At 40.2% G+C, this 21,267-nt stretch overlaps 1 protein-coding gene across 1 annotated transcript in view; it reads right to left on the reverse strand.

Moving 5' to 3' along the window:
• The window catches only part of map4k4 (mitogen-activated protein kinase kinase kinase kinase 4), a 78,337-nt gene extending 68,280 nt beyond the window's left edge, over positions 1-10,057 (reverse strand). The window contains exons 1-2 of the mRNA XM_051709791.1: positions 9,815-10,057; positions 9,462-9,527 (exon numbers count right to left, since the gene is read on the reverse strand). Of these exons, the coding sequence (XP_051565751.1) occupies positions 9,462-9,527; positions 9,815-9,871 (123 nt within the window). The 5' untranslated portion in view covers positions 9,872-10,057. The remainder of the gene's footprint in view (positions 1-9,461; positions 9,528-9,814) is intronic.
• Positions 10,058-21,267: the final 11,210 nt, after the last annotated feature.

Below are 21,267 nucleotides of genomic sequence, written 5' to 3' on the forward strand. Positions count from 1 at the left end.
TGATCTAAATGTATAATATGTAATGTATAATAATATAATATTGCTTAATCGATTAGCCAGAATTCTAGATAATATTTTTACATCTAAATGGATCAGGGAAACTGGACGATAACTTTTTCATTGATTTGGGTCCTTATCTTTCAGGGCTTGCGTTCTGGTTGGAGGTAGTTCACCTTTCTTTAATGACTCTGTGCAAACTTCTAACATAATTGGAGCCAGTTCTGTGACATAAGATCTAAAGAATTCTGCGACAAAACCATCTGGCCCTGGTGTCTTGCCTGTTGGCAAACTTTAATTACCTCAACAAGCACATCCAAAGTAATATCTGAGTCAAGAAAGTCTTTTTGATCACTCGTCAATTTAGGAAGTTTTAATGGCTCTACGAAGTTGCTAATATCCTTATAGGTAGACGAAGACATGGCGCTATAAAGATCAAAAAATAATTCTTTAAAGGCCTTATTAATATCGGTGGCAGACGTAAACATATTGTCTCCAGAAGACCACTGAAGGAATGATGGAAAAAAACTGTTTTATGTATCTGGTAAGAGTTTCCCTGCTTTGTCCCCAGACTCAATATGTCTGTCTTGCCCTGAATAACCAAAACTCAACCTTCTGAGACAGAATAGTACTGTACCTATATTTTAGCTGGGTCAACTCTCTAAGACAATTGAATGCCAATCTGCACTTCAGCTCTGTTTCAGCACTTTTAATACTCTTCCATTTCTGATGCTTTGATCCGTTTAATGAATGAGGCAGATTGTATGATCCACCCCCTAAGAACTGCCTTAAGCACCTCCCATGCCACACCCACAGAGTACACTGAGGACCAGTTGGTTTCTATATAAACATAGACTTCTTTCTTTAACATTTGTTGAAATGCTGGTTCCTGTAGAAGAGATGTGTTAAAGCGCCATCTATAGGATTTTCTTTTCTGTATATGTGGCAACATCTCTAAACACACCAAAGGATGATCTGAAACTAAAATGTTCCCAATTGAGCAGTCAGTGGTCTTTACATGTCAATATGTCAAAGGTGTATTCCCTCCCAGATGGATTCAGAAGTCTCCAAATGTCTGTAAGACCAAGATTTTTTACACATCCTCTGAAGTGCCAATGCTGCTCTAAAGGGTCTACACACCTTTGCATCACTATGATCAAGGACTGGATCCATTAAAAGACTAAAGTCTCCACCCAAAACCATATCATGAAAGATCTTAGCTGCTTGTAGCTTTCTCTCAATATCTATAAAAAAGTTCTGATCTTTGGCGTTGTGTGCATAAATATTAGCCAAAATAAGGTTTTGCCCCTGTATTTCAGCCAAAACATTAATGACTCCTAAATTATCTTTGATCTGAGACATTTGAATTGTAAATGCTTACTTATCAATGTGATGACTTCCCTGCTCTTACTCAAACCAGCACTGCAAAACATATGCCCAGCCCATGCCCTACCAAGTTTTTCAGCTTCTTGTGAAGAAAGGTGCGTTTCTTGAAGGAACACTATCAGAACTTGCGACTCCAGGTGTGGAAGTCAGCGCCTTTACTTGTTGAGCTACCCAGACCCCCCACTATATCATATTTTTAACACTTAAGGAAAGATACAACCTTCCTTATTTTTATAGGGTGCCCCAGCCCATTAACATTTTACCTATATTTAAGTGACATATTGACATGTAAAGATAAATTGTATACCCAAGGCAAAATTATAGACCACTTTCCAACATTGATGCAACAATCAAGTCCTGTACAACCCTCAGAACAGGAAAAAAAAAATGTGCTTCAACCCCGCGCACAACAGTCCCAAATGGCATCCACCCCCAGGAAATCCGACGGTCCATGCACGATCACGAGATTTTCAGCAAAACTACTGATACCGGATTGATCAAGTCTGGTGTTTTTTAATTTTTTTATAAACCGTGCCATTAAATTGTACAAAAATGTATTCCATAAAATAAGCCCCAGTAAATAATCAAATCGAACCCACAAAATGAACAAATGAACTCAACAATACGTCAATAAAGGAAGAAAGAGAAAAAAGAAAGAGTAGAGCAAGAGTCAGTGGGCAGCCAACAGAAAACATACCCTCTCAGGCTGCATCAGTAAATGCACAATGTGTAGTCTGTATTGCTGCCTGAGTGCAGGCAAAATTACCCACTCACATCATTGATTTAATGAAGGCCATAGATTGTCGTGGGCAAGTCTTGCACCCGTCCTTGCTGTCAATTCTCAGCTTAGCTGGGAAAGGCAGCACGAAGCCCACCTTCTGTTAGTGAAGCAATTTTTTTACACTTTGAATCCATTGCACTTTGCTTGTGTCGCACTAGTAAAGTCCGGAAAAACCATGTGTGGCAGCGAGGGCGTGGAGAAGCGTGCATCTGGGGGAGAGGGAAAGCGGTAAGGCTTCACCCCTGGGTTATTATTATGGCTAACAGCTGTTTCTTGCTGCAGTAATCCTGGAAGAGCGATAAGAGGGGGGCCGATGCCACAGTTAGGGAGAGAGCTAAGGGGCACATGAACAGACTGTGCTACTTATGTGCCTAGAGAATTTAGTTTATAAATAAAAATTACCTGTTTGAGTTGGATCATTGCCCGTCTCCTGCTTCCTCTTTGGGTAGAAAGACAAGAACATTGTCACAGTGGTGCCGAAACCAGGGGTTGAGGAAGCTAGTATGCCATTCATGGAGTCCTCTCCGCTGGCCAAAGTAATCCAGTCCCTCGCCAACATGCATCAGGCTCAACACCAGGCCCTGTTTGAGTTGCATCGAGAGCAAGATCAGCGCTTCCAAGCCACTCTCCAAGCTCAAGCAGAGGACCAGCAGGCGCTCCGGAGCTTCCTACACCAGGGGGAAGGCCCAACCGTGAACCCGGACCCAGCAACCTCCATGCCACCGGTCACCCTCATGAAAAAGTGTCCGCAAGATGAACCGGAGTCATTTCTAGAACTGTTTGAGCGGACGGCGGTGGTGTGGAAATGGCTGAAGATTCAGTGGGTGGCCCGCCTCCTTCTGCTCTTGTCCAGGGAAGCCCAGCTCCCAGCCCAACTTCTGCCTGCAGCTAATCTCCTGGTGTAAGAGGACTTAAAGAAGGCCATCCTGCAACGGGTTGGCCGCAGCCCAGAGCAACACTGACAAACGCTGAACGAGCTCAGCCACCCGTTTGCATTCGCCAAACAGCTCTGTGACGCCTGCCGGAAGTGCGGAATGGGTCCAGTGCAATCGCTTGGCATCACTGGAGGATGTCGTCCAGCTGGCCGAGGACCATATTACAGCGTATCCGGGGGCGAAAGGGTCATTCTCTCTTCCCTGCCCCACCGTCTCTGAATCCTGCCCCACCCTCTTTCCCCAGAAACGGGGGATGTTTACTCTCAAACCGGATCCCCCGGTCACGGAGGTTCGTCCAGCCACCGGTTTCCCTTCTCTTCTCAGTGTGTAGTTTGTGATGCGCTGGCTGGGGTGGAGCCGGGGCCGTCTGCGTCAGCTCTGTGTCAGGATGACGCAAGGGTGGGGGAAGTCTTGGCTTCCCAAGCCCTTAGAGGATTTCCTGCAGGAGATTTCCCTGTGGAACAGATGCGAGACGGAACCTTAAAAAATTCCCTCGACTAAGCGAAAGTGATTGATGGTCGACATCTTCAGCCAGACATTGCACTCTTATATCCGTATTTTTCTATTATAAATGATCGGTTGTATCGAGTGACGCAGGACACTCAGACAAAAGAAGATACAACCCAGTTGTTGATACCGAAGAGCTGTTGGGAAATGCTGTCCCAGACGGATCATCATAATCCACTGGCGGGTCACTTAGGGTGAGGATGCTAGAAACTGGGATAAGTGGCTCGAACCCCTGTTATTTGCAGTTCGAGAGGTCCCACAAGACTCCACAGTGTTTCCCCAATTGAGCTGCTGTATGGGCGTCGACCATGAGGGGTGTTCGACATCATGCAGGAAGCTTGGGAGGAGGGACCTTCAAACAGTAAAAACGAAATACAATATGCTCTTGATCTTAGAGCAAAACTCCACACTTTGGGTCAACTAACACAGGAGAATTTGCGCCAAGCTCAAGAACGTCAAAACCAACTGTATGATGGGGCACTCGGCTACGGAAATTTGCACTAGGAGACAAAGTACTTGTATTACTCCCAACATTGAGCTCCAAATTTCTCGCCAAGTGGCAAGGACCATTTGAGGTCACACTATGAGTGGGAGATCTCTATGATGAGGTAAAATGAACAGACAGAGGTGACACGTCAAATTTACCATCTCAACCTCCTAAAATTATGGAGGGAGGTGGTTCCTCTGACGTTGGCAACGGTGGATCCAGAGAGGGCAGAGCTCGGGTATTTCTGTGAGGCCCTCCAAGTCGGTCAAGATTTTCATCAGCGCTGCATAAATGTTCCAAGATCTCCTGACCTACTTCACGAAGCTCACTGCCACCATCGACTGGACCTCTGCCATCCTGATCCTGCGAGGCATCTGACGCGTGGGAATGCAAGTGCATTTTAATGTCCTCACAGGCCAACGACTTTGAATTTTTCGACATCCTGCCCTCCCAGCACAGTTAGCAAACAAATCTATTACAGTTCTCACCGGTTAATATTGCTTAAAAGGATAATTGTAGCAAACTTTTAGCAGAGCTCGCCTCTAAGCGACCAACCTTTGCATAGAGTCACGTGACTCCTGATATTCACTTTGATAGCATTGTTAAAGATATATATTACTTTGTACAACATTCACATTGCATTCCTTCAAAGGTGACGGGAAGTTTACTCAGAATTAGTGTCTGGCGACGGAACACGAGGACAATTGCTTTTCAGAACGTAATGCAATGGCGATTTCTCGCTTGTGAATTAATGGGATTTAAGAATTTTCATATGTTTGTGTGGACGAGCAACTTTCGGAAACGCCTGAAAACGGCAGTGTGGACGGAGAGCGTTTCAAAAATGACGTTTTCAAATATGACCAGATTATTATTGACATAGCCTGAGTAAATGATGAGAGAATTTTAATTTTTGGGTGAACCATCCCTTAAAAAAAAAAAATAAAGAAAACAGATTCATTTTATAGGATTTTCAAAATAAACATATCATCAGACTGCTGATTTAGCAAGATTTACTTGAGGATAGTGCTCTAGATTGAGTCACTCATGGTCACATCACTGAATTACATAAAGTCAACATGTAAGGACACATGTGCAACCCATTTTACTTCTGTAATATAATGGATTTTCCAGTGAAACAGGATTTTCAATGAGAAATAAATTGGATGGGAATTGATTAGAGGGTGAAAAGTGGGTGTGTCATATCAGAATGGAGTAAGAGCTAAATGTGAGTTTGCAGTGGATGTTGAGAACTGACACACCACCAACACCAACTTCTGAGGTGGCTTTTTTGACCTGACTGACTTACAGTATATTATTCAGAAAGGAAGTGGTCTGTGAGCAGACTTTTAAGGTGGTATAAGCTGTTTTTTATGGAATGGAACACATAAAATGTCCCTGCTACCTTACCAATCTTATTGAACAAGCTGTCTTGATATATCACACCTGTCTCTGTGACAGCACTTGACTGTGTAAACAGCAAACAAAAGTGACGGTGCCACTTTCAGAAAACTTTGAGGTGCTTACTGCAGGTCAATCGTTATACATGGCACCCCATTTATGGACAGCAGGAAGCAGAGAAGTGTGGCAGTTAAAGCGAATCATTCAAGTTTACCAGAATATTTAGCTTAATAAGCAGTTTGTAAGTTGTCAGTTTGTTGAATGCATTTTGCTGCCACTGCTTTTGTCAGCTTTGACAACACTGAGGTGATGCACTGCTGCTCTCCTGCTTCATCTCTCATTCCAAAAGTACCTTTGGGGGGCGCGGGGTTTTGGAAAGAGGGGGCATGTCTAACTCAGTGGCTAGCAGAAGTTCTGGACGGCTAATATCGCTTACAGAACCTTTAATGGTCATGTTAGCTTTAAAGGTGAAGTCTGTAACTTTTTTGATGTCAAAATACATTCTGATATCCCTGTTTATTGTTCATTGGCAACTATAAGTAAGCTATTCGTGGGTTTAACTCCCCCAAAAGTGTAAAGACTGAGCCTTGCAGGCACTATCAAAACATTGATGTTTATATTTTGAGCTGCCTGCTCAGCTCCACCCATCCCTTTCTAGCTCAACCCATTTGGGTGAGTTTGGGGCGTGGCTACTTGTAGTAAACTTTTCAACTGGGAGAATATGAACGTCCATGGCAGACATGTTACAGAGGAAACAAAACTTAGCTTCGCCAAAATTAGAAGACTTGCTAAAAGACAAAGAGACAGAAAATGGAGTAAAACCAGAGAGAACATTTACAAGGTGGAGGACTTTGAGGGAATTTTTGGGGTTAGATTCTTGCCGTGTTGCTTCTCGACAGTTAATCTACACTCTGGTATTGCCACACAAGTTAGCTCATTACTGTGGTACTGATAAATTCATAAGATACTTACTAGTTACCAAGAACTATCCTACCCCTTGTGCTAGATACCCCGCACACCAGCTGCCGTTCAATCCTGCGATTCCTCTGCAACGCTTTCTGTCCTGTATGTTTATGTTATAGTGGTCTTGTTTATTACGACGTTAAACGTTTATGATCTTTTATTTAGTATGACCTATTTGTTTATAGGGAATCAGAGAGTGTGAAAGGGCATGATGAGTCCGAGGAGTGTTTGGCAAAGGTTGTTTGAAAACACTGTTTGTGTAATTCCATTTGGTACCACTAGTAGAACAGAAACAAAACACTTCAAGGTGCTGTAAGTGATTTTAGCGTTCTGAAGCTCTCACATGACTGAGCCGTTGAATAAGCCATGCCCCCTCAATTCAAAATCCCATCCTCCAAAGATAATTTTGAGACCAAAACAGAGCAAAAAGGCAGCATTGTTTGTTCTGTGACTTTCAAATTCAGTGGCACAATAGCGCCCTCAACTGACAAACAATATGAATCACAGCCTCAATGCACATTTTGAATCATAGTCTCAATGCTTCAAAGCCTACACTATGAGAACAAGCAAAATGACTGACAGGTGAAAAGCGTCAGTGTCTGCATCCACGGACACATTTTTGTTTGCTGTTTAAAAAGTCTACAACTGTCACAGAGACCGGTCGAGATATCTCAGGACACTTATTTCATAAATATCTTTACTACACTACACTGTAAAATCTAATTAGTTGACCTTAAGATTTTAAGGCAAACGGTTTGCATGCTTTTCTAAGTAAACATACTTATTTGGTTCAAGTAAACTGAACTTAATTTTTTAAAGTAGCGTTAACTAGTTACAAGTAAGTTTAACTCATCTGTGATTAAAATATTGTTTTGATTTAATTATTTAAATTGGGTTAACATGTCATATACAGAATAAGGGAAATTATGACTAGACTCTAGGTTAGCCATATGGCACACTGGACTCTAAGTACTTCTTAGTGCACATAAATCCGCACTTTTGTAAAGTACAATTGAGTAAAGAAGCATGGCTTAAACTTAACAGGCTCCAAGTTCACCAGAGGTAACACTAATCACCCTCATGTTGACTTCACAAAAATCTCAATTACGAACCAGCTACAACAAAAACACAATAGTCATTAAAACAAAAAAATTTTTTAACTATTATTTTACTACGTAAGTTCCCTTGTTTTGACCAAACAAACATAATTTACTCAAGCGCAAGGGTTTATGGGTATTCCACACAGCCACAATTTTGTACTTGGTAATTTTGAGTTAGTAGTACTCAAAGCCAAAATTTAAAGAACTTATGTATTTGAGTTATGATTCCAAAATGTGACATTTCAAGTGATGTTTAATTAGGACCACTTCCATTTTTTCATTAATGAAAACTTTAGAGTGTAACAGTAACTTAATTAAAACTAGTAAGAATAGTAAAAACTTCAGATTGAGTAAACTATTTTTTTATAATTTGAGATTACTATTAGTATTTACGGTGTATGAGAATGAGCAAAATGATTGACAGGTGACATACAGGCTATACTGGAATAGCATACTACTACACTACTCTTACTATTTCTGTAGTATATAGTGTACTGTGCATAGTATGCACATTTTCTGTATGCAAAGTTACTCAAATCACCTACTTCATTTGCCAAAATGTGCAGTGTACACCGTCAGTATAAACTGTAAGCAGTTTTTAACATTGCATTCTTATTATCTGACCTGAAAGTAAAACACAAAATAATATAAATTATATATTTTTCCAAGATAATAACTGGGCTGAATTAATTGTGACATAATGTGACAACGACATAGCATACTACTGTTTGAAATCATTTTTGTTGCACATTACATACTGTTTCACATACTAATTTGAAACAATGGTAGACAGCATACAGTGTAATCTGTATGAAGCCTACTATTAAAATAAATAAATAAATTCCACAATAAAGGTTTCAAACAGTAATATTTTAGATTGTTGGCACATGACCTCATCATGTGTCGTGGAGTCCAGTTATCATCTTGGAAATAAAAAAAAAGCGCTTTTTTAATATAACTGTGTGTAAAAATTTCTATAATTGTTTTTTCTAATCTTGGATTTAAATTGACACCTAGTGGCCTGGATGCAGCGTCATTCAAATGCAATAATTTTCAGTTTCAGATGCCATTGTAGAAATTCACTGTTCACAGTCAGCCATGATTAATCCAATCCATGAATGAGTGTCCAATAACAGGGCGGTTACTGAGATTATGCGAGTAGTATTCAGCTGGTCATGTGATTCAAACATGGCCACCCTCATGAGGAGACCCTCTCCATGTAAAATAAAACAGCTTTTATAAAGTTACTGACCTGGCTGGAGTCTTCATCTCAAGAGAGTGTATGTGATTTTATACATATGTTTCCAAATTATTATTAATTTCTTTACTAGTAAAACTTTTTTTTAATGAGGAAAAAAATTAAGGAGTGCACCTTTAACTTTTGGCAGTCAAATAATAAGTCAAGAAGATGTTGATTTTACTTATCACCACACTGGTGGAAAAAAGTATGCTGTGTACTATATTGTATACAGCAATGTAGTAGGTCAGAAAAAGTGCATACTATACACTGCAGATATAGTAAGTGTAGTATCCTACTATGCTATGGCCTCAAACACAGAGGTGTAATGTAGATTGCTTGCCTTTATATACACTAGTTTACACATAAATTAAGCGTTTCGTTTGCTTTATATCAAGCAGCAGCTACTTTGTGAAACACACAGCTGGTATTATCACGGTTCTCCCGTGAGATGAGCTGCTGCTGTTCAAAGCCGGTTTATAATCAATGTCATGTTTGTCGCATTGAGTGCCTCTACGCATGCGCGGCAGATCACACCCAACGGCAGCGCTGAATGTCTGTGATGTGAGCGCGCTCGTCTCATTATTGTATTTCTGTTAAACACACATACAATCTTTTGGAGGTGGAGAAACGCTCAGTGTAAATGTTATAAGACTGAACAGGGACCAACCTTGTATACTTGTCCATACGTGCCATTTCCGACCACCTCCACCAGCTCAAAGATGCCAGCAGGGTCCTGAAATCACACAAATAACAATCCAACTCGTTAAAAACGGAGAAACGATAAAGATATGAATAAAGAACGCCGGATGGTTAAACTCAAGTTGTTATGCTCCGCTGCGCTTATTTTCGGCTTTACACAAGAGCGTGCGGCTAACAAAGGGCCATATCGACTATAAACACGGCTATGATAAGTAGTGAAGATACAGGTCGCTAAGACTTAAAACAGTTGTTTTAAAATAAGGATAATCTGAGCACTGATGCACGAAAGTCGCGCTGAATGTGAGAGATGAATGCACTCACGCGCAGAGAGGCGAGGTCTATCTCCACCAGACTCTTAGCGGGGGACTCGTTCGCCATTTTTCACCGGATTTTTTCAATATAAAAACGATTTTGAATATATTCCGTCCGCGTCACATGTACGGTGTAAGGAGAAGGCTGATGTTCATCGTTTGATTTTTGCGGACAGTCCTGAGAGTGCAGCGCGAGGCCCTGCAGCGCTTCTTCTATTGTTCGCGATGACGATGATGGCGGTGAGTCTGGGTCAGTCCATGGCGGAGAGGGCAGATACATCGAGAGGGGGTGGGGATGAGGGACGGGTCTATTTCTATGATATAATTAAGAATCTGAAAGACTGAACTTAATTTCATTGTAAGTTTATAGTTCTTTATATATATATATATATATATATATATATATATATATATATATACAAAGCATATATGATAAAATATAGCATATAGCCTACTATACTGTATGTGTAAATGTAGCTATGTTTGTGCTACTGATCCAAATCCATATTATGTGCAATATAATTCTCTATTTTTATAATTTATAAAAAAAAATTAAAAAAAATTGTTCTAACTGTGTAGACGCTTACTTCTCTGCACACATGAAAAAACTCCCTAAACACAGTATGTTATTCAAATTCATAATAATTGTAAGAGCTGCATGATTCTGGATGAACTGAGAATCACGTATTTTATTTTTTGCTTAGAATAAAGATCAGAATCAGAATGAGCTTTATTGCCAAGTATGCTTACACATACAAGGAATTTGTCTTGATGACAGAAGCTTCCAGTGTACAACAATACAACAACAAGTCAGAGATAATAATAAAAATTAAATTAAAAATAGAATAAAAATAAAAAGTAAATAGAAAATATAAGTACACATACAAATACAAATCTGTTATATACAGAAGCAAGGGAATGTAATGGCAGAAGAGGTATGGTATGTTGGATGAATATAAGAAAGACTAAACTGTGTATTGCACATTAATTATTGCTCAATGGGTCAGTTTTAACTGTTCATGAGATGGATAGCCTGAGGGGAAAAACTGTTCCTGTGTCTGACAGTTCTGGTGCTCAGAGCTCCGAAGCGTCGGCCAGAAGGCAACAGTTCTAAAAGGTAGTGGGCAGGGTGAGTGGGGTCCAGAGTGATTTTTCCAGCCTTTTTCCTCACTCTGGAAGTGTATAGTTCTTGAAGGGAGGGCAGGAGGCAACCAATAATCCTCTCAGCTGTCCGAACTGTCCTTTGTAGTCTTCTGATATCTGATTTCATAGCTGACCCAAAGAAGTGCAGAGGACAGACTCAATAGCTGAGTCTCGTTTCAAAGGCTGCTTGCTAGGTAGGACGCACCCTTTGAAGGCTGCAGTATACTGAGTGTCCTCCTTTAAACAAGCCTTGTTTAAACTAGAAGGCCTTCATAGGACGAACGGAAACGGAACGTATCATGGTTGCTATGATAGCATGCCACTCTTTAACAAGCGCGAGCGCTTTGAGTGAGAGGGGAACAAAGTCCCTCTGGAAGGGAATGTATGAGGTACATTTTAGAGAAAAGAAATGAGATTTTACAGGTGTACTTTTAGTCTAATACTTTATTTTAATTATATATTAATATAATTATACATATATACTCTGCACCCATCTACTGAGGTACTTCAACTTGGGAATTAACATTACTTGCGTTTGAAAAACTGGCAAATTGGCATAATGTTTATTTTATTTTTTTTTACATTTCCGTTGAAGCAAAGAATTGTGAGTTGTGAGTGCCCACAAAGGATACACCTCATGCATCCTCTGAATTCCTGTGAAAGAAGGTCGCATTCGAAGGCTGCATTCGAAGTGTCCTACTCTCGCTTTTCTTAAATGAGACAGCCTTGATGACGTATGCGGCCGACAAATGCGACCTCCGGAGGACGCAGCCTTCCAAACGAGACACAGCCAATGACTGCTGAGTAGAACTGTAGTAGCAGTGGCTGTGGCAGGTTGAACTTCCTCAACTGGCGAAGGAAGTACAACCTCTTCTGGGCCTTTTTCACAATGGAGTCAATGTGGGTCTCCCACTTCGTGTCCTGTGAGATGGTAGTGCCCAGGAACCTGAATGACTCCACTGCTGCCACAGTGCTGTTTAGAAAGGTGAGGGGGACCAGTGTTGGGGTGTTCCAGATTCTTTTACGATTTAGAAGAAAAAATTTTTTATTTCAGTGATTTACAAAACCTGAGCAATAGGCTACTAAACAAAGTAACATGTAATTCAATAAAGGTTCTTATATTCTTTGCTTCAGTCTATTTGAAAAATGCAATAAACAAAAATTAAGAAGTGTAAGTTGTAAATAAAAAATATATAGGCTATCAAAAATTCCTTAATCCACAAATGGGCACAACTAAAATCTTATAAACCTAAAAGCACAATGTTATTATTGCAAAAAAAAATTCCTGTAAAAAAAAAAAAAAAAAAAGGGGCAAAAAGTGTTAAACTAAAGTGCATTAAAAAAGGATTTAGCCCGTTTGTATTCTAACTTGCTAAAGTGAAGTAAAAAGCAAAATGAGAGGGGAAAAAAGCTTCATAAACAGTTCTATGTTAACTTGGTGTTGCACTGGAAAATAAATGAGCAAATATGCTTTAAAAAACACTCTTTCAATTAAAACTATGAAGCCTGCAGTGTTTCTTTTGGAAACATTGCTTCAAGCTTTTAAAGTAATTATTCAACACCCTGTAATTAAATAGAGAACAGAGTAAACAGTGCTTTAAGTTTTCAGTAACAGTAGCAATTAAATATTAAAATTATATATTTATATAAAAATAATATAAAAACATTAAAACATTATTGACAGTCTTTACTGTGTGATTATTAGATATACATTAATACTACTCTGTTGCAGTCAGAATGCCTATAACAGAATTCAGCAGGTATTTTGGGCTGCATTAGGCTGCACACATCGCACAGATCCAATATTTTGAAATACTGGAATTTGAAATGGTGTATATGCTTCTGCTGAAGCTATCAGTCTGTCAACTTTTCAACAAATTTGTCAAATACCATGTTTAAGATCAGAATTCTTGGTGATGAACTGCACTAACCATGATCCTGAGAGGGGAAATCCACCAATTAGAGAATCATGGCAAACAAACAGGGCCAAATAAGCCCACTTCCATGACACACTGAGAAGGACACAAGTCAGTCTCTCTACACTCTTAAATCACTTATATATTTGTATATATCCAAATATTAACAACATTAATATAATATTAAGAGAATATTCTAACAGAAGCAAAAGAACAAGAGCATTAAATAATTTACAGATTTTTGGCCTAATCTAGTGTTAAAATCCTGATTGTTGGAGGCTTCAACATTCACAATATTTAATTCATTGACACTCAAATCTATTAGGATAATTTAAAATGTCAGTGGAGCCACTCATTGTATCAATAATGCATTAGAATTAATTTTGTCATATAAAATTGAAAGACAAAAATGTAGAATGATCATTACCTGGTCTCATACAAGTTATCCTGGCAAAGGTCAAGCCACACTTCAAGTTTGATATAGTTGATAATTGATCCAAAACACCAGTCCACCCAACTATACTCCTTCCAAAGAAAAGTTTGTGTTGAGTTTTAGGGCCCATTACAGTACAGAGCCTTCACTTTTTAGCATAACAATTGACTTGTCATCCAACCAAGTTTGTATTTCTCTGATAGTACTACAAGACCTAAGAGCTGCATTCGACACTGTAGATCAGAACATTCTGCTTGACAGGCTTGAGAGATGACTGTTGACATTCGTGGATAGGCACTAACCTGATTTAGATCCTACCTGGCAGATTGCTACCATTCTGTAAATGAACAGTTGCCCAACTTTACTAGTAAGTATGGTGTGCCACAAGGCTATGTCTTAGGTCCTTTGTTATTCTCTTGTGCATTGTTATTCTTGTTGGTGATATTATTAAGAAACATGGCATTAGTCTTCATTGTTATGCTAATGAATTTCGCTAGTTAGTGTACATTAAAGATTGGATGGTGAGTAATTTCCATCAGCTAAATTCCAGAAGAGGAAGAAGGGCTGCACAGTGGCTCAGTGGTTAGCACTGTCGCCTCACAGCAAGAAGGTCCCGGCTCAACTGGACCTTTCTGTGTATAGTTTGCATAGTATTAAAATAAATGTGAGATACTGGAAGACCCAGTATGTTGAGTGTAGAAAAGGAAGTCCTGCCTTACAGGTAAAAGAGCCAATCACATTTTAGATACAGACATCACCTGTCAGTCAACCGAGAATGTTTATGCGCATTCGCTGGACCAGCCTGAAATTTAGCGTTTTTTTTAGTGTGATCTAAGCTAAAGAAGAACAATTTATGATAATATTGCTGTCAGATTTAACTGCTGATTTGAAATCTCAGCCAACTGTTTTGGAGATTTTAGTCTTTTCCCCATTCAAATTGATAGGAACTGTAGCTGTAAGCCGATTGTATGCATTCTAAATAGCTGGGAGCGTTCCAAAGGTGACCGTTGAGTGGACTGACTTGCCTTGAAAGGGACTTTGATACAATCTGTGTCTAGACGGTTCCACTACTGTCATGCTCCACAGTTTTGGACCTGGGACCTTTAATGTTTGACTGATTTTTCATTTGATAACTTTTTGATCATTTGATTAATTTCATCACTAGAACAGCCTTTTCCATTTATCAGAAATATTGCCAACAATACAGATGATTCTCTCAATAAAAATGCAGAATTCATTATTGTATTGCACTTCTAGCTGGATGCCCTTCTGTCTCCGCAACCAGCAGTTGGATCAAAATTCTTATGAATGAGTTCTTATGAAATGTAAGGCTACCTGTTATAATCTCTGTTGATTAAAAAATATTGTTACTTTCATATAAAGCTCTTAATATTTTAGCTCCTTGGTATTTAAAGGAATATTTAGGGTTCAATACAAGTTAAGCTAAACTGACAGCATCTGTGGCATAATATTACCAATATATATATATATATATTTCAATTTACCTCTCATTTATAAAAAACAAAAAATTCAAAAGTTGCTGTTACAGCGAGGCACTTACAATGGAAGTAAATGGGGTCAATCAATAAACATTAAAATACACACTTTTTTAAAAGTATCACCACAAGACGTAAACATGATACATGTTAACATGATTTAAGTGTGATAAAATGTGACAAATGCCCTGGTCTGATAGCAAAACATACCGTATTGAAGCAATCAAATGCTCAGGCATCCCATATTTGCATGGTGACAACACATGGGTTGGCAACCCTCTTTGCTGCATGTATATTTGTGTAAGTATGACGTCTACATTTTTTAACATGTGCAGACAGAAGAGGATGGGCTCGCCCTCTCAAGGTTTCTATTTCATCTCTAAACATCTGGAGTTTTTTGTTTATTTCCTTGCCATAGACACCTTTGGCTTGCTCAGTTTTCCTTTAAAGCTGCTTTGGAACAATTTGTATTGTGAAAAGCAATAAGACAAATTAAATTGCAGTAAATAGAATAAAAAAATAAAGAAATTGTCTTCATTTAAAAGTTTAAAATGGAACATCATGCCTTGACAGTCACACCATTTTGATGAGCATTTCAATGTTCAGCTTAAAATTCTGGAAATAAATTGAGCACTGATTTAAATTCCAGTAAACACTAATGTGCTTTGATATTTATAAAAATAAACATATTCAGTTATACAAGGTTAACCACATAAGGTTTCATATGTGGCAAACCCATGAGGTACAGAGAAAACAGTGGAAAGCAGCATGGAAGGGTTTACTATATGTCTGTTCCAAAACCTAGTGAGCTGCCACTGGAGGCATCATTTAAGGCATCATGTGTGTATATATGTATGTATGTGTATGTATGTATATATATGTACAGTTGCAATCTAAATTATTCAACCCCCCCAAGACAGTAAGGATTTACAAAGGTAAGCTTTTCTGATGACCCAGAATTTTTAAACTTTACATCTATATCAGTTGAATGACACATTCAAAGTCATAGTGTGAATATATAACCTAATATTTCTAAATAGCAGGATTTTTTAAAAATACAGCCATGTCATAATTATTCAACCCCTGTTGCATGTAGCTGTTTCTTAAATATGTAAGGCTACACAAGTAATTGTTTTAAAACAAAATTAAGTCATCTATCTGCAATGGCACTTAAGTTTTAACATTTAAGTTTAGCGTTGTAAGCAAAAAATTTCTATGCAAACAATGCAATTAAAAATAAGCTGTCACAAAAGCTAATAGAAGAGATTATTTCATTACAGAAGAAAGGTCATGGTTAAAAGCACATTTCCAAGGCACTTCAATTTCCAATAGACAAAGTTGGCAGCACCATACATGCATTTTTTAAATATGGTACAACAGCAACTTTCTTGGGGTGTGGAAGAAAGCAAAACTTCACCAAGGGAAATGTTGACTCCAGTTGACTGAATATTCAAGAAGTAATTGGGAAAGACCTGTGGAGTCCTGGAAGAAGGTTTTATAAACATATGACACTAAACTGAAAATGAGTTTTAGACCCATGGGTCAGCAGTACGTCTGGAGTAAGATGACAAGGTGATGACAAGAACGACACCGTCCCCACAGTCAAGCATGGAGGTGGGTCAGTCCTGTTATGGGGGTGTTTTTGCGGCTGCAGGAAACGGCTATCCTGATTATGTGACTGACACCATGGATTCTCACAGGTATCAGGCCATTTTGGCAAATATGTGATGCCTTCAGTGTATAAACTGAAGCTCGGTGATCACTGGACTTTCCAGCAAGACAGTAACACCAAGAATACATCCAAGTTGTCCAAAATCTGGTTCAGGGAAGGGTCGTGGAATGTCCTTAAAATGGCCCTTTCAGTCCATCATTAAAATCCCATTGCAAACCTTTGTTGGGATTTCAAGGAAGCAGTGGCAGCACAGACACCAAAGAATGTCAGTGAGCTGGAAGATTTTGCTCATGAGAAATGTGTAAAAATTCTAATAGGGAGGTGTCCAAAGCCTGAAAACACTTACCTGAAACATTTATTTGCTGTTATTAAGGATAAAGAATGCTCCACAAATGATTGACTTTGGGGGTTGAATATTTTTGACATGACATTTGTGGAGAGAATTAGTTATTTTTTATTTTAAAATTTGGGTAAACTGAACTCTTTGTTCTCAAAATCACTCAAATGTGTATTAAAACCTTACTTTGACTGTTTACTGAGGTTTTAAATGATGTGTTTCAATTCACATCACCAGAATGTATTGCTGGTCAGGTGGTTGAATAATTTTGATTGCAACTGTATGTATATATATAATTGTGTATTCTATATATACTTTATTTTGTATTCAATTTTATTATTTTTTTATTCAATTTGTAATTATTTTTTATTATTATCTATGTCTTGTTGCTGTTTTGTATTGTTGTGCACTGGAAGCTTCTGTCACCAAGACAAATTCCTTGTATGTGTAAGCATAATAATACATCTGAATAAATAAATCTGATTCTGATCATTCTCGCGCTCCCGACACATAGGCTGTCCCAAAATGTAGATAAAATCTCCGGTTACACATGTAACTTCAGTTCCCTGAAATGAAGGGAACGAGACTTTGCAAGAATCGCTATGGGGAATTCTTTCAAACGACTTAGTTGAAGCCCTTGTACAATAACGGCAATCCTGAGATTGGCAATGGTGTCTGAGCCACACCCCTTTAGGCATGCAGTTGGCATGGTAAGCGGGTGCGCAAACACAATTTCTTCCAAATTTTCTGACTGAGGGACAAGAGCACATCGTTCGACCCCTCAAAACTCTGAAGTAGTAGTGCGGCTAGATTTGGCAATGCCTTCATCTCAGGGAACCGAGGTTACATGTGTAACCGGAGATGTTCCCTTTCAATTCAGTTCACTCGACATTGCAAGAATTGGAAGTGCTTGTGACTTCTAAGGGGAGTAATTTCAACAAAAGCCTATATACAAGTGGCTGTACCAAAATATACATATATTAGGGTAGCCCACACATAATAAAAGGGCTTGGTCTCACCTGCTGAGTGTTGGAACAAGAAGTGCTCTAGACAGAGAGGACAAGGACACACCATTTGTCCATGCCCATGAAGAGGCCATGCCTCTAGTTGAATGCTCTTTCACACCATTAGGGCATCTCACACCCTGTGATTCATAAGCGAGAGCACTCGCATCAACGATCCAGTGAAAGAACCTTTGCTTGGAGATGGACATACCTTTTGTGCGTCCTCCATAACAAACAAAGAGCTGATCCGATAGCCTAAACTGGCGGGTGTGCTCCACATACGTGTAATGCCCGCACAGGGCATAACAAACAAATGCATCGACTGCTCCTCATCTGAATTAAACAGTGGGGGAAAGAAGGCTTGTAGGCAGACCACCTAAGCCCTGAAGGGATAGAACCTTAGGCACATAGCCTTTCTGGGTTGACGGTGGCTTTTGAAAGACCCAGCCCAAATACCAGGCATGAGCTGTCAACCAACAGTGCCTACATATCACCCACCCGTTTAACTGAGGCCAGAGCCAATAGGAGTGCGGTCTTAGACAAAGCACATGCAACTCAACAAATTCCAATGGTTCGAACGGGGGGCTCGTGAGTGCCTTTAGCACCAGGTTTAAATCCCAAGCTAGGACTGTAGCAGGGCGAGGGGGTTTAGGCACCTTGTTCCCATGAGGAACTGAAAAATAGAACATGTCTGCCCATGGAGGAGCCAGCCTCTGGGGCGGGGTATGCCGACATAGTTGCTACCTAATCGTTGATGTGGTGAGATCCGCGTCCAGCTGCTTTTGGAGGAATGCAAATATGTCAGCTATGGAGCAGTTCACGGAGTCTTCACCACGTAAAGAGCACCAATTTGTAAACACATGCCACTTAGTGCATAGAGGCATCTCAAAGACAGCATTGTAGCTTGCAGAATGACATCCACCCCAGCGGGGCATAGCATTTATGTAAGCTACCACTGTCATGTTGTCAGATCAAATCAGGAGGTGGTGATTCGCTACTTTGGAATGCAAAGCCTTCAAGGCTAATAAACAGCTAGTATTTCTAGATGACTGAAGTGCTAGGTGCCGAAGGCTGGGCGCCCACCACACAATACGCCTCAGCCTGCGCTGAACGCATCCATCACACAACAGAGCCTCTGATTTGGCTAATAATAGCCCATCATAGAGGTAGTTAAAAATGTGCATGCCGCTCAGCTTCAACGGCTTGAGCGTTGCATCGATATACTTCAAGAGTGTGGAGAGCCAAGGAAAGGACTCCGAATTAATAAGCTGTTCCCTAGAATGCAAATCTCAAAACAGTGCAACTCATACATGAAAGTACGCATGTGTCCTTTAGATCTATTGACACAAATCAGCCTGATGGATGCGTGGTTAGATCTGTTTTTGAGGTACTGTTTTGAATGGGCACTTTGCGAGTGCGTGATCCAAGTGTCTCGGGTCCAATGCCCGCCGCCGTCTTACTCCGGAATGGAAGACAATGGCTGTAAAACCTTTATTTAAACAGATTCTGTTTAATATCCCAGTCCCAACGAACCCCGACAGGGAGGGGGAGAGAAATGAGAATGTTTGTGTGTATCGTGAAGGCATCATGAGCGCTTTTCTTTTTTTTTTTTTAAGAATCATTCTTTAACACATCACATGGAAACAACATTTCGTGTAACATCCCGGCAAACTCTGGCGGGGAGTGAACAGCCTGTGGATGTGTGTGCGTCTCATACAGTGAATGCTTTTTTTTTATGTGAGAACATTCTTAAGTGAACACCACACACAGAAACATATTTGTGTATCATCCCGGTGAACTCTGGTGGGGAATGAGCAGCATGTGAATGTGTGTGTGTGTGCGTCTCTTGCAACAAGTGCTTTCTCTTTTGTGTGAGAACATTGGTTGTAGACCTACGGCGGGGAATGAGCAGCGTATGAATATGTGTGTCTCAATATTTGCGACTAGCACATTTCTGATTTTTATGAAAACAGTTTATGTGAACACAATACACAGAAACAGCCTGCATGAAGCCTCCCGGTGAACAACAGCGGACACAACCAATGCTTTCTGCACTGTGTGAGAAGATCATCACACAGAAACAACACACATGTAATCTCCCAGCGAACTCCGTTGAGGAGGGGAAGTGAACAGTATGTAAATGTGAGTGCGTGTCCAGCATGTGCAGACGCAACCAGCGCTTTCTCTATTGTGTGATAACATTGTTTATGTGAACACAACACAAAGGAACACACTTGTCTACCATCACGGCTTACCCGGCGGAGATGAGTAACGTGGGAACGTGTACGTCTCGACAGCGAGAGCATTTCTATTTGTTTTTTTTTTTAAGAACAAAACACACCGAAACACATTTGTCTATCATCCCAGCATACCCAGTGAGGATGAGCAGCGTATGAATGTGGCGTCTCGCAGTGAGCGCATTTCGGTTTCTTGTGAGAACATTCTCTGTTGAACAACACAGAAACTATTCGATAGCTCTGCTGTCTTTGGTGGAGCCGGAGCAGCGGGGGCGGGGTTCTCCACCAGGCACTGATCTGAAATAGAGTGGTGAGTCATCAGACTGAGTCACCGGTGACTTTTGTGACCCGCAGCACCATCTTGAGGCAACCATTAAGTTTCGTGTCAAATTCATGACTCTGTCATGGCGTGTATCAGCTTGAGTCGATGGCTGGGTTTGAACCCGGTCCACTGACTCAAAGGCGAACACTTAATGAGGTGAGTTAATACGCAAGCCGGATCTCCAGGAAACATTGCATTGCCCTTTAAGACGCAGTCTTCTGACGGTGACCGGACTACAGGACCACTCATCCAGGCAAGATATTTCCGGCTTGACTGGAGGGGACCACTGTAAACCAAGCTCCGCAACCACCCACGCTCTACACCCTCACTGGGTGAAGGGACAATGACATCCTCCGAGGACCACCCACTCATATTTCATGCTGTGAGGGACATGACGTCATCCCCATTGTCAGAACTGCCAACATGATAAGGCCGTGCGCTCCGATAGAGGGCCGGAGCTCATCATACGTATACTGTACTGGCGCGGATGCTACAACGGAAGATCGAGGGAATCGCTGGGCTTGTGCCGGCACGGGATCTTCCTCGACTTCATCCAACTCAACCTCATGATCCTACCGTGCCTCCCTGTGTGAACCCTCGGGATCTAACACAGAGGAGGCGGGTGCGGGAGGCGGGATCGTCCCTCAGAATGATCAAATCAAAATCAATCAAATCACTTTATTGTCACACAGCCATATACACAAGTGCAATGGTGTGTGAAATTCTTGGGTGCAGTTCCAATCAACATAGCAGTCGTGACAGTGATGAGACATATACCAATTTACAATAACATCAAATTAACACAACACAATTTAAACATCTGTTATACACATAATTACACTCAACAATATACAAATAATAACATACACTGTACAGTATACAATACGCTGTTTTTGTTTTTTG

Source organism: Myxocyprinus asiaticus, chromosome 11, assembly GCF_019703515.2.
Source record: "Myxocyprinus asiaticus isolate MX2 ecotype Aquarium Trade chromosome 11, UBuf_Myxa_2, whole genome shotgun sequence".
Classification (NCBI taxonomy): Eukaryota; Metazoa; Chordata; class Actinopteri; order Cypriniformes; family Catostomidae; genus Myxocyprinus; species Myxocyprinus asiaticus.